Source organism: Erinaceus europaeus, chromosome 17, assembly GCF_950295315.1.
Source record: "Erinaceus europaeus chromosome 17, mEriEur2.1, whole genome shotgun sequence".
Taxonomy (NCBI): Eukaryota; Metazoa; Chordata; class Mammalia; order Eulipotyphla; family Erinaceidae; genus Erinaceus; species Erinaceus europaeus.
The window spans coordinates 73,250,330-73,264,638 of record NC_080178.1 but is presented as its reverse complement, the minus strand read 5'-3'; the positions used below and the strand labels follow the sequence as shown (position 1 = coordinate 73,264,638).

Genomic DNA, 14,309 nt, shown 5'->3' with positions numbered 1-14,309 from the left:
AATTGAAGAAGGCTGTTGTTTAGGGATAGATTGAACTTTAATCCTTCTAATTTTTTTAAGACAGATTGTAGGAAGTGTAATGTTCTTTTAATTTCTACCAAGTACAGAAGAAATTTAGACTTTACTAGCACTGCTCTCAGCTTCTTTGGAGAAAAGAATTCTTTAAATGTGGGAATGGTCCTGGATCCTAGAGTTGGCAGAGCTCACCTGGGTATAGGAAGAGGGCTTGATGTTCAGGCCACACTAGAGATGCTGCACTCTGTCAGGCAGGTGCTGTTACTACATCCTCACAAAAAGGACAATTATCACTATTTTACAATCAGATACCCAGAGGTTGAAAGCAACCAAATAAGCCTCCCAAACTAATAGGAACCAAGCTGACTCTCAAAGCTGCTTCCTTGTGCCTGAAGCAGAGGCTTTAAATCAGGAAATCTGACTGCTTCTTGACACCTTCAGGATCTCCAAGGGAAAACTGCCTTCACTTTGATCCTCCTCAGGAGTGTCCTGAAAAGCTCTTTTGAGAACCAGCTTGAGGGGTTTCCACCTCTGTTGCCACCGCTGCCTAGCAGATCCAACGAAGAAGTAAATAATGGGGTTGGCACAGCTGTTGACACAGGACAGGACATCTGCAGCCTGGTAAAATTCATAATGGAACATATGAAACTCATATTGAATCCAGAATAAAAGGAATGAGTGGATGCCCCAGGCCAGGCCACAGAGGAGGAAGACCAACACTGTCAGCCCGATGGTCACATACAGTCAGGTCAGCTGTATCCGCTGGGAGCCACACCACAAACTGACCAGAAGGGCCAGGCTGGACCCAGAAAGAAGCACAAATAAGAAAACTGACCAGGAGAGAATGTTGCTGAGGACTTATTCTGATGCAGTCTCCGCCCCCAGGTTTTTCTATGCCCCGCTAAATGGCGCCTCCTTCAAGATCTCCGTGCAGTAAATAAAACCATGCAGGTCTGGGGCTCCCCCCAAAGGGGTTTGCCTCTTGCTTCTGCAATTCCCACGGGAATTCCAATCATAGCTATTGATATACAAGATTGTTTTTTTCTCTATCCCCTTGCATCCGCGAGATTGTAAACGTTTTGCCTTCTCTGTTCCGTCTATTAATAATGCCAGCCCCGCTGATAGATTTGAATGGGTGGTGCTGCCCCAGGGTATGGCCAATAGTCCTACGATTTGTCAGGAGGCTGTTAAATCTGCCCTTGTCCCATATATTCATTAGGGCCTTAATATTTTTCATTATACAGATGATATTTTAATATGGGGAAAATCAGATACAGATCTCTATGCCTTACGTGATTTTCTCATTCCTGCATTAAAGAAAAGCGGCCTTAATGTAGCCCCTGAGAAGATACAGCTAATCCCTCCAATATCCTTCCTAGGTTCAGAGATTTCTCTAACGCAAATTCGTCCCTTAAAACCTAATGTTACCTTCCCTTCTAACCTTACTCTTGCTTCTTTACAAAGTTTTCTAGGAAATTTAAATTGGCTTAGGCAGTATCTCTATCTGCCCACAAGCTGCCTCCAACCACTGTTTGACCTGTTGAAAGGAAACAAACAGCCCTCTTCAAAACGTAAATTAACTCCTGAGGCCTCCTTGGCACTGGAAAGGGTTAACCAGGCCCTCCAGGACATGCACCTTGTTCGATTCTCCCCCTCCTCTCCGGTAAACCTTCTAATCTTCAACTCCACCCCCACAGTAGTAGGGGCACTGTGGCAAGACCATGGGGTTCTCGAATGGCTTCAAACGCCAGTAGGAGGAACTCCAAGACTCCTCACTGAGATAGATGCGTTAGCATTCATGGTTCGCCAAGGGAGAAATAGGTGTGTGCAGGTCTTAGGGAAAGAACCGGATTTAATCATTCTGCCCTTTTCTCTCACAGATACAGAGTGGCTTATACGCCATCATTCCCGCTTTGCCATAGCTTCGTGGGGTTTCCAGGACAAATAGATAACCATTTTCCTTCTAATAAATTGATAGCTTCTTTACCTCTTCTGCCTCTACTAGCACCTAAACTTTTCTCTCGGGATCCCATTCCCTCTGCTCCTACAATCTTTACTGATGGCGGAAAAAGGGGAGCTGCTGCCCTTATATATTACCCAGACAAACAATCTCCTAAACCTCTATTTACTGAGCTTCCTGATAATTCCCCTCAGTACAAAGAACTTTATGCTGTTTTTCTTGCACTAAAAGCTGTACCAGAATCCTTCAACCTTTTTTCTGACAGTGTGTATACTGTTAACTTACTTCCATGGCTTGCTCGTTCGTATGTGAAAATTGATGACAACCCACTTTCCCCTCTCTTGATTCAAATCGCCTCTATGCTCTGTTCTCGAACCCAACCACTGTATATTCAACACCTTCGCTCCCACAGCCCTCTTCCTGGTTCCCTGTCCGAAGGGAATGCCGCAGTTGACCACCTTGCCTCCACAGGAACTTTCCCAGTCTCTGTCTCTGATCCTGCTAATTTTCACTCTCTAACCCATGTTAATCTTAAAGGCCTTCAAGCTCGATTCCCTGATGTTCCTGTATCACAGTTAAAACATATCCTCGCTACATGCTCTTCTTGTGCAAGTCTCATAAAGACACCTGCTATCCAGACCCTTGGGGTTAATCCCCGAGGTTTAAAAGCTAATGCTATTTGGCAAATTGATGTCACCCACATACCAAACTTTGGCAAACAAAAATATGTGTTTGTCTCAATTGATACCTTTTCTAAATTTATGTGGGCTACAGCTCAGACAGGAGAAAGTGCTAAAAAGCTTGTAAGCCATATGCTCGCTTGTTTTGCCGTTATGGGGGTCCCATTATTTTTGAAAACAGACAATGCACCTATGTTTACAAGTAAACAATTTAAAGATTTTTGTTCCCTCTGGAATATTACTCATACCACGGGCATTCCCTACAATCCACAGGGACAAGGCATTGTCGAGAGGGCCCATCAAACTCTGAAGGCTCAACTAAATAAAGATAAAGGAGGAACATATCCCCCAAATATCCAGCTAGCAAAAGCCTTAACTACGTTAAATCTCTTTAATATTTACAATAACTCAGCCTTACCCCCTATTATTCTTCACTGGCAAACACCATCTACCCTCCCATCTATTAAGGTCAAATGGAGAGACCCACTCGATAAAGTTTGGAAAGGGCCTGACCCATTATTGACCATGGGAAGGGGTTTCGTATGCATTTTCCCTCAAAATTTCTCTAAACCTGTCTGGGTTCCTGCCCGCCATGTCCGACAATACCCGCAGGATGGCGCTGTTATTCCTGAAGAACAAGAAATAACACAAGAGGACCAGATGCAGGATACATCCCAGGATCCATAATATGGCATGGCAGAACCTACAAAAGTTGGCTCACAGAGCCCTCTCTCCTACCCCTTCCCTGAATGTCTTATGTTATGAATGGCCAGTTGTGTTTTGTGAGTGAGTGTGCTGAATGACCAAACATTTTTTGTATGACCCATCTGCTCAGAAGTACTCTAAATGTTAAAACCATTGTTACTAACATGCATTAACTCTCTAAGTAACCTGAGTCTGCTTATAGTCCAAAGTCAATTATAGTAAACCTCTAACTTGTTACAAGTTTTATTGTTTTTCACAAGTAAGTGATTACAGCTATCAAGCCTTCATATGAGGAATCATCTGTTCATACGGTAAGGTATTAAACTGTAAGAAGTTCCTCCATATCCAACCTATGTGAATTAGCAACATTCACATATTCTTGTAAACTTAACTGGTGTATCTTGTCTTGCCACCATAGGCCTGCCTTTGTCAGCCAACAATTTAAAGATGTTTCTCTTTATAACATCACCCATGCCACGGACATCCTTTACTACCCCCAAAGACAAATGGCTGTTCCCCTGGACATCACATTCACTGACTGCTTCCCTTAGACTTGAGATATGATCCTACCTCTTCATATCAATGGATACATTCCCCCTTCCTTACCTGTATACCCTTAGTTGTGGGACCCTAGCTTGTTTTACTTCTGCTCACAATAGGTCCTATAATTCTTTTTTTTTCAACATTTTAAATTTATTTATTAGTGAGAAAGAGAGAAAGAACCAGACTCACTCTGGTACATGTGCTGCCAGGGATCGAACTCAGGACCTCATGCTTAAGAGTCCAAGGCTTTAGTCACTGCATCACCTCCCGGACCACAGTCCTATAATTCTTAACAAGCTCATGGCCTTTTGCAGCAACAGATTGATGCCATAAAGATGCAACCTATACAAAGTCACTATCATAGGCTGGACATGGCAGAATATTGAGTTGCTGTGGAGGATTTGCCCCCCTCCATCAGAACGTCCATCATGTAGAGGGCTGGCTAGCCAATGACGGGTAAGAGGAAACTAGCGCTATCCAGTCAACCTAAGACAGGGCATCTGGTACTACTGGGCAAAAATGACCAGGTGTTCCAATGACGGGTAAGACGGAAGGCTGATCCCCAACCTAAGACAGGCACAGTCCACCCTGCCACAAAACAAAGTCCGCCAAACATCAAAACATGATATAAGACAGGGGGACATGTGGGGAGCCACATGTGCCCTCAAGGTTGCTATTGGCATGGCCATAGAGTTTATGTTAAAAGATAGTTCCTGGGAATCGGGTGGTGGCGTAGTGAGTTTAGCAAGAACTGGCTTGAGGATCCCAGTTTGAGCCCCCGGCTCCTCACCTGCAGGGGAATCACTTCACAGGCGGTGAAGCAGGTCTACAGGTATCTTTATCTCCCTCTGTCTTTCCCTCCTCTCTCCATTTCTCTCTGTTCTATCCAACAACCACAATATCAGCAATAACAACAATATAATTACAACAAGAACAACTAGGGCAACAAAAGGCAAGATACAAGATACAAAAAAAAAAAAAAAAAAGGGATAAGATAGTTCCCGCCTCCCTACACCTTAGAGTCTTTGTTAAAAGATAAGGTCTTTTTCCCCATGAATCACCCAGGACCTTCCAGATAAACGGCTGACTACCATGACAAATAATATAAAATGTAATCATAAATGAATAGGAAAGATACATCCCCCAATACTCAGTTGGTCAAGGCACCAAACCTCTTCTTCTATAAAGCATTCAAATCAGATGCCCTGCTAACCACGAGAAGCAGATTGTTTGTGTTTCTTTACAGGAATCCCAGAAAAAACATCTGAACCCCTGCACACCCTGACGTCACTCACTAGATGGCACGACTACCGTGGCACACCCCCCGAAACCCTAGATGTCACTCAACGCGATCTGAGGAATCTGATTCGCAGACTCCAAGGACAGAACCTTTTTACTGCCTGTCTGCCTTTCCTGCTTTTGCTTTGACCTGTCACGTTTTGGCGGTTCCAGCTCACAATCTACAGAAAAGCAGAATTCCAGAGGCTGACCTTCCTCATGCAGCATTTCATCCCCTGCCATTTCTCCCCCAGTCACTTACTTTGGACTGAGACTTCTATCGGACTTGCTGGTATACCCTTCGGACACTTTAGACAATTTTACAGCAGCTTCCTTCCCTTCACGTTGCTGGTTTTTCATAGACTGATCCTGAGTAATTCATAGACTTTACAGACTGTTGCCTTGAGGACTATACAATGCCAAATAGCCCCTCTGTTTGGTGGGTCATGCCTCCCGCCTCCCCCTCATTATGTACCCTTGCCCCTTTCCCCACCCAAACAGGGAATGCTCCTTTACACACCAATCCTTCCCTTCACACCACACTGGCTTTTACTTCTCCCCTTCGTGTCCCTTCCTATTTTGTTATGTCATGTAGGCTTATGCCCAAAAGGTTTCTGCCCCATGATAGTCTTTTATAGACTTTGTACATCTTATGCTATTACTAGGTAGAAAGATAGAAAAGATGTAGAGATATTGTGAAGAGATGGTTGAGCAGGCTGCGCTTAAACCTATGAGATGAGTCTCTCCAGGTAAGTCTCTCTCTCTAAAGAGGGGTTGAGCACAGGAAGACGCATAAATCTCACAAGGTTGGCAGCCATTTAAGCCTTCCCTTCTCCACAGAAAGTCCTACATCTTCCCACCTGAGCATGGCATTCCTCTAAAACATTTAAGCCTGCTCCATTCCATTTTTCTTTACTGTGTCCATTTAGATATAAAGGGATAGGAGGAGATGTTGCTGAGGACTTATTCTGATGCAGTCTCCGCCCCCAGGTTTTTCTATGCCCCGCTAAATCCTAGAGTGCCCCCTTTCAACCAATCCTGGCTCCGCCCCCAGGTTTTTCTATGCCCCGCTAAATCCTAGAGTGCCCCCTTTCAACCAATCCTGGCCCTACACGTCACCCCTGGTTGTCGCCCAATAAAAAGCCCCCTCACCCCTCCCTTCTCTCTCTCTGGGCTCTCGGCTCTCCCTCTCTGAGGTCTCGCTCCCTGCTCTCCCCCCGTGGTCGGCCATTGCTGGCTGGCTCCACGTGGTCTGAACCAAACCTCCCCCCCATCCTATAATAAAGATCTGTGTACCCCTTTGCTCTGGACATCCGCTCTCTTCTCCGCGGTGCAGCCCGACACCAGACCACCTCAACAACAAGAGAATAACAAGATCACATACCAAACACAAATCTCGGTCCATTTTCCAAAATAGGAAGCCACAGAACTTCCCTTCCAGGAGGCTTAGCATCAGGGACAGGGCCCAGAGCAGGGCACATGTGACAACTGACATGTGTGTTGGATGGCGGCAACGGTACCAGATGGGGAACCGGATAGACAGACAGCGCTCAGTGCTGATGGAACTGAGAATGCTAAGGCCTGTTATATAGAAAAAGGTCAACATAGTGGTGAAAACATAAGGAATAGAGATGGAGATTGAAAGGAAGGAGCTCATGAGTCTTTCCAGGGCATAGACAGTCTGGGTGCAGAGGAAGAGGAAATCGGCGCCTGCCAGGTTGAGGATGTAGACTGAGATGGCGTTCCTCTGCATGCGGAAACCCAGGATCCAGAGCACAATGGAGTTTCCTGGCAGCCCAACCAGAGCAATAACAATGATCAGCAGGTTCTGGATCAGGGTCTTTGTGTTGAACTTTGAAGGATAGACCTGGGCAGTTCCATTCATCCCTGAGAATTCAGTCTCATAGTCTATGGCAGTTGGATCCATACTTGGATAACCTCCACTGGTTCCTCTGGAAAAAAAAAAAAACTCCAGTAACTCTTGTGTGATCACTGATTCACATGGTTCATGGAAATCACTATCCCTATATTACAGGGGAAGGAAGTTGAGGCTTGCAGATATGAAGATACTGACGACCACAGGGTACTGGAGTCCTGGGAACTTTAAAACCTTAGCCAGTTGCCAAAGTAGAGTGCTATCTATTCATGGAGATGGGAAAGCAGTTATGCTCAAGTCCAATCCCAGATGGAAGATAAAAATTATGGAGTTTTTTAAAAGCTTATATTAAGCATATATCATATAGTAATGAAGAGAAAGCAATCCCATAGGAGAAAGAGGAATGTGAGTAGAAGTCAACAAGGAGGGGGCCGGGCGATGGTGCACTGGGTTAAGTGTGCCAAGCAAAGCGCAAGGACCAGGGCAAGGATCCCCAACTGCAGGAGTGTTGCTTTGACGGCAGTGAAGCAGGTCTGCAGGTGTCTATCTTTCTTTCCCTGTCTCTGTCTTCCCCCTCCTCTCTCAATTTCTCTCTGTCCTATCCAACAACAGCAGCAGCGACAATGGAAAAAAAGATGGCTGCCAGGAACAAAGGATTTGTGGTGCAGGCACTGAGCCCCAGCGATAACCCTGGAGGCAAAAAAAAAAAAAAAGGAATTCAACAAGGAAAAGGACACAGATGCCTGAACTCTTTCCTTCTTTTGGAAAGACAGCCATCTCTCCACACCACAGAGGTTTACTCCCCGCCTCTACCTCAGCCAGGCTCTCCATTTACAGTGGTTGTGTTTATTAAATTAAGAAGAAACATTAAGAGTAACTTGAGAATAAACCATTACAATATAAATTGAACCTTACTAATTTATTTATTTTTAAATTTTACTAGTGAGTCAACAATGATTAACAAGACTGTAAGATAACAGGGGCACGATGCCATACAGATCCCACCACATAAAGGCATGGCCCCATCAGGTGACTTTCCTCTAACTACAGCTACAAATAAAGCACCTCAATGCCCCACCTGAGTTCTGGTGCCTTTTCTGTTTCCTTTTTTCAAGTGGTGTTACAGCCGCCTGCAGCCCTAGATATGCCCACATTGGTATATTTTTCTTTAATTAGACTCTAATCAATTGTATCTTTTTTGTTGTTGGTTATTGTTTTGTAGTACCCAAGAATGAACAAGGGCCTCCAGCACTGCACACTTGTGAACTACCTCCTAGCAGTTTTCCCCACTATTTCTTTCATTAATTAGTCAGCTAATTAGTTAATTCATGGCACAGAGAGACCAGAGCACTGCTCTTGTCTGGTATATATGGTTCCAGCTATCCATCACGGTACCTCATGCTTACAAATCCAGTACTCTACCCACTCAACTATCCCCCCTGGTACTTATTTATTTTATTTAATTTTTTATTAACTTAGTATTGGTTTACAATATTATATGCTTTGGGTAATATAATTTCATACCTGTGTACACATGTCTGTATCCCATTCACTGCACCCACTACCAAAGTTTCTGTGCCCCTACACCAGATGGCACCCTCCACTTTTCCCTAGTCTCAACCTCTTCTCACCTGATTCCCTATGAGTCTTCATTAAATAAATTATCAGCCCATCTCATGGGATGACTATGCAAAATAAAAATTTCCCATTGAGGTCTGGGAAGACAGCATAATGGTTATGTAAAAGACTGATTCCTGAGGCTCTCAAGTCTCAGGTTCAACGCCTAATTCCACCATAAGCCAGAGCTGAGCAGTGTCTCTAGTGTTTCTCTCTGTATCTCTCTCTCTCTCTCATTAAAATAAAAATATTTTCCAAATAAAAATAACTGCTAGAGTTCTTGCAGTCTAAGGGTCAGTTTGGAGATATATGTATGTATGTTTTGCATATTTGTTTTCTTTCATTATCTAGTAGTTGTATTTCATGTCTTTATAGTTTTATTTTTATTTATTTTTTTACTCTTGTCTTTTTGAAAGAGAGAGGTAGATAGAGAGCTCAAGAAAGAGAGACACTAAGAAGTGCTCGATTATCTATGGAGCTTTGTTTCTATTTTCTTCGTGGCCCTGGATATCAAACCCAGGGCTTGAGGTATGGTAGGCTTGCTTCCCTGCCTATGGAGCTACCTCCTGGGTCTCCTACTCATACCATTTAGACCATCTGGTTTTGCTGGGGCCCCAAGAAATACAGGAAAGAAGATTTTCCCAGCATAAATACAACAGAAGACTGGTTTGATCTCAGAACTCTAGCTTTGAGATAATTGAATATTTATATATACCCATGTGTATATATAATATATATATATTTTTTAAAGATGTATTTATTTTGGATAGAGAGAAATTGAGAGGAAAGTGGAAGGGAAAGAGGGAGGGAGGGAGAGACAGAGAGAGACCTGCAGCACTCTTTCACCTGCAGGTAGGGATGAGGGAAGGGTGTTGAACCTGAGTCCTTTAACATGGTGATAATTTGCCCTGAACAAGGTACCAACGCCACTACCAGCCCCCACTTGAATATATTTTACCTTGCTTCCTCTGTTTGGAAAGCAACGTATTTTTCCCCCGGCAGCAAATTTGAATGGGTATATTAAGGAGAACGGGGAGAAGTTACAGTAAAGGTAAACACTTTTTAGTTCAGATCTCCCATAGTTGAGACTGTCAGCACCCATCTTTTTCTTTTTCTTTTTCTTTCTTCCTTCCTTCCTTCTTTTTCTTCCTTTTTTTTCTTTTTTTAAAATTTTTAATTTTTTTACCAGAGCACTGCTTAACTCTAGTTTAGGGTGGTGTGGGGCATTAAACCTGGGACTTTGAAGCCTCGGCCATGAGAGTCTCTTTGCATAACCGGTATGCTATCTACCTCTGCCCAGCACCCAAATTTTTAAGGAGAAAGCTTATGCCTTTATTCCCGTCTTTCCCTGATGTATTCTTATAACTTCATGAATCAGAGCTGTGTGAATGTGCACCAAAAGGGAAACCTAACAGTGACTTTGGAAATAAGTAATTGATAAACGTACCTTTCCTCCATTCTTCCTGCTGGAGGTGTCAAGCTGACCCGAACTGAAAGGATGAGCCTCCTGGGGTTGACGGTCACTGATAGTCTCTGGTGAGGAGCCTGCAAGACCTGATGTGGGGAGGATTATAATCAAGATGCTCTCAATGGTTTGATTTCCTGTTCAGGGACCTGCTGGGGGCTGGGAATGGACAGTTGTTGTCATGACCTCTCAAGAGCTGTTTCAGTATTTGATCTGATTAGACTCTTGGCTCTCAATCTGCCCATCTCTGCACCACCAGTTCTCTCCCCTACAAGTGATTATCACTGTGGAGCTTTGGTCTGTCAGCTGTGCTTGGGCAGCCTTGCCATGTAATGGGGACCAGCCTGGAAGCTTTATAATTGAAAATAAAGCACCCTCTCCTGACTTACCATGCAAGACCTTCCCCTCCCCCCAGCCTGTCCCTACCCCTTTTTTAAATCAGAGTAGAAATATATGGAGATTTCCATTTCTTTCCAGTTGGCATAGAAGTTTATCTTCCTGAATTCTTTTTTTTAATATTTTATTTTATTTATTTATTCCCTTTTTTTGCCCTTGTTGTTTTATTGTTGTAGTTATTATTGTTGTTGTCGTCATTGTTGGATAGGACAGAGAGAAATGGAGAGAGGAGGGGAAGACAGAGAGGAGGAGAGAAAGACAGACACCTGCAGACCTGCTTCACCACCTGTGAAGCGACTCCCCTGCAGGTGGGGAGCTGGGGTTCGAACCGGGATCCTTATGCCGGTCCTTGTGCTTTGCGCCACCTGCGCTTAACCCGCTGCGCTACAGCCCGACTCCCTATCTTCCTGAATTCTATCATTCAGAGCAAATACTTTTTTTGTGTTTCTCTTAAAAAAAAAATTAAGGGGCAAGGGTATATAGCATAATGGTTATGCAAAGAGACTGATGCCTGAGACTCTAAGGTCCCAGGTTCAATTCCTTGTACCACCATAAGCCAGAGCTTAGCAGTGCTCTGGTAAAAAGTAAATAAATACATAAATAAATAAAAATAAAAAGCTTTGTTTGTTAATGGGGGGGGAACATCACTCTGGCATATGTAGTGCTGGGGATTCACACTCAGGACCTCATACTGGGAAGTCCAGTGCTTTAGTCACTATGCCACCTCTTGTTTCTGATTTTAGATTTGAATAGTCAGTATACACTCCTCTTTTTATTTTACAAATTCTAACAGTTGAATCACTGCTTTCTCATATATCAAGATTTTAGTATATGACAGAGACTTTGAAATTATCTGACAGGAAATTTAAAATAACTATAATTAATATTAATTATAATTAATATTCTAAGATTCTAAAGAAAAGGGAGGGCTAGTATTCACAAATGAGTGTTATAAATAGAAAAATGAAAACAAAGAAATTCTTTATGGGCTGCAGAAAGTAATTGCTTCTCGGCTGAACATGAACATTGGTAAATTGATCCATACACCCTGCCTGTTTCTATCTTTCCCTAGTGAGGTAAGGCTCTGGAGAGGGGAGGTCCTGGGACACATTTGTGAGGTCATCTGTCCAGGGAAGTCAGGATGGAATCTTAGTAGCGCTTACAGCTTGGTGGCTGAAAGGAGATAAGATATAAAGCAGGTTAAATACCCTGCACCACCATAATCCAGAGCTGAGCAGTGCTCTGGTAAAATAAAAAATAAAAAATAAAAAGAAAGAAAGGAAGAAAAAAGAAAAATAAAGATATAGAGCAGGACAAATTGTTTAATAGACAGGAACCCAAAGACAGGAAGAGAACAGATGAAATTAAGGAGTCTTTGTATGGGAAGAAGCTAGGAAGTCTACTTTAGGTATATTCCAAGGGGCCCATGACTTTAGCAGTTTTTGCCTAAACCTGATAGCTAACATGCAGGTGGACTAAGATTTAAAATTGCACTCTATTAGCAAAGCATTTGAGGTAATTTTGAGTGGCTGCTCCATCAAAGTTACACTAGAAAGACAAGTTCACTCATCCTGGCGTAGAACTTTGGTGGTGGATGTTGTGTAGACTGTACCCTGTAATCTCATAATCTGGCAAACTGCTATTAATTACAAATGCTATTAATTAAAAATGGCTTGGAGAAAAATAGGGAGTTTCTACTTCCCATGGGGAGAATATTTCACCTACTTTGACCTTATCCCATTTCTGTATTATGGCAATTATGCACTAATATGTATATTTTCCTTCCACATAATAGATAAGTGTGGGCTTGGGAGATAGAGATGGCTTAATATGTTAGAGCAGAGAGTCTCACAAGTCCCAGAGGTCCCCAGAGGTCCCAGGTTTAGTCTCCCAAGCACTACCATAAACCAGAGCTAGAGGATAGCTAAAAAAATATATATATATCTAATTTAAAATTAAAAAATTAAAATAAAAAGTTAAAAAATAATCATAGAGAAGTGTATGCAAGGTGACATTCTTTCTGAACTCTATTCTCCAAAGCCATCGTATTTTGCATTTTTCATCCTTGTTTATTACTAGATCTAGTGAGCTTATATTATATATGTATACACACACATATATATATATCAGCACTGATTAGAAGCAATCAATAGACTTTCCTTATAAAATGTTAGGAATTCAACACATATAGAAAACTTTTTCCCTCTCCCTCTACTTCATGGGACTTGCTACATCGTTATTTCCACGTGGTGTGTATATTAAAATGTTTGTCTTACCTTTTAGGACTTCGTGTGCCATACACTGCAGGGAGAGTTAATTACCTGTCATTTTCACCCATGTTATTTCAGTTTCTGTGTTTAAGTCACCCAAAGAGCTTTAGCAAGGAAGAACCAGAGCAAATGCCAAGGGGGAGAATGAGTGGAATTCATTCAAGACCTGGGGCTGGGAACCTCAGCGTCTTCTCCAGCTTTAAATATGCTTTCACATCAACCGCCACCCCCCACCCCCAGAGCACTGCTCAGCTTTGGCTTATGGCGGTGCTGTGGATTGAACCTGGGCCCTTTGGTGCCTTAGGCATGGAAGTCTTTTAGTATAACTATTATGCTATCTCTCCACGTTAATTGATCTTGTTATAAAGATATTAATGCCTATATCTAGGTTTTGGGACTTTATGAGGAAGTGAACCACCTGAAATGGAATTAGAGGATCCTATGAAAGGAAAGGTCTCACCTGAGTATTAATAACCTGGGTCCACCTGCATATCATATGTCAGGCTCAGAAAAAAAAGAAAACACTAGTATAGTCATGGGCCCTTTGGAATATAATAAAATTATATTCCTAAAATAGGCCTACTAACTATCTACAAAATGGAGACCTCCAAATCTTCATCTGCACTATTCCAGCCTTTAGGTTCATGATTAGTCAACAATTTGTTTGGCTTTATATGCTAACCCTTCTTTCAGCCACCAGATTCCAGATGCTACCATGATGCCAACTGGACTTCCCTGAGCAGATGACCACACCATGTGTCCTGGAGCCCTGCTTCCCCAAAGCCCCACTCCACCAGGGGAAGAGAGACAGGCTGGGAGCCTGGATCGACCTGTCAATGTCCATGTTCAGTGGGGAAGCAATTACAGAAGCCAGACCTTCCACCTTCTGTACCCCGTAATGTCCCTTGATCCATGCTCCCAGAGGGATAAAGAATAGGAAAGCTTTCAGAGGAGGGGCTGGTATATAGAGTTCTGGTGGTGGGAATTGTGTGGAGTTGTACCCCTCTTATTCTATGGTTTTTCTCAGTGTTTCCTTTTTATAAATAAAAATTATATATATACATATATATGAAAAAATTAAGATATTAATGCTTTGCGGCCGGGTGATGGTGCACCCTGTTAAGAGCACATGTTACTAAGTACAATGACCCGAGTTTGAGCCCCTGGTCCTCACCTACAGGAAAGATGCTTCATGAGCAGTGAAGCAGGTATGCAGGTGTTTGTCTTTCTCTCTCCCTCTCTAGCTCTCCTTCCTCTTTCAATTTCTCTCTGTCCTATCTAATAAAAATTAGAAAGAAAAAAAAATGTCACTGGTGGGTTCATTATGTTGGCACCAACCCCCCATCGACAATGTTGGTGGCAAAAAAAAAAAAAAAAAGACATCAGTACTTCTAAAGGTTGAAGATGGTGAAAGCTGAAATAAGACCACTCAGTCTTTTCAAAGAGACATAGCACAGACTTGATTTAAAATTTATCAATTTATTTTTCTTCAAGACCTTTGTTC

The 14,309-nt window shown here is 42.7% G+C and overlaps 1 protein-coding gene across 1 annotated transcript; it reads right to left on the bottom strand.

The window, feature by feature from the left end:
* Positions 1 to 6: 6 nt before the first annotated feature.
* LOC103107160 (mas-related G-protein coupled receptor member X2-like) lies at positions 7 to 10,194 on the bottom strand. The gene is given in 3 exon segments (XM_060177519.1): positions 7 to 872; positions 6,562 to 7,133; positions 10,122 to 10,194. Coding segments are annotated over 3 exon segments (1,032 nt in total). The 5' UTR covers positions 10,133 to 10,194; the 3' UTR covers positions 7 to 423.
* Between the last annotated feature and the right edge of the window lie 4,115 nt (positions 10,195 to 14,309).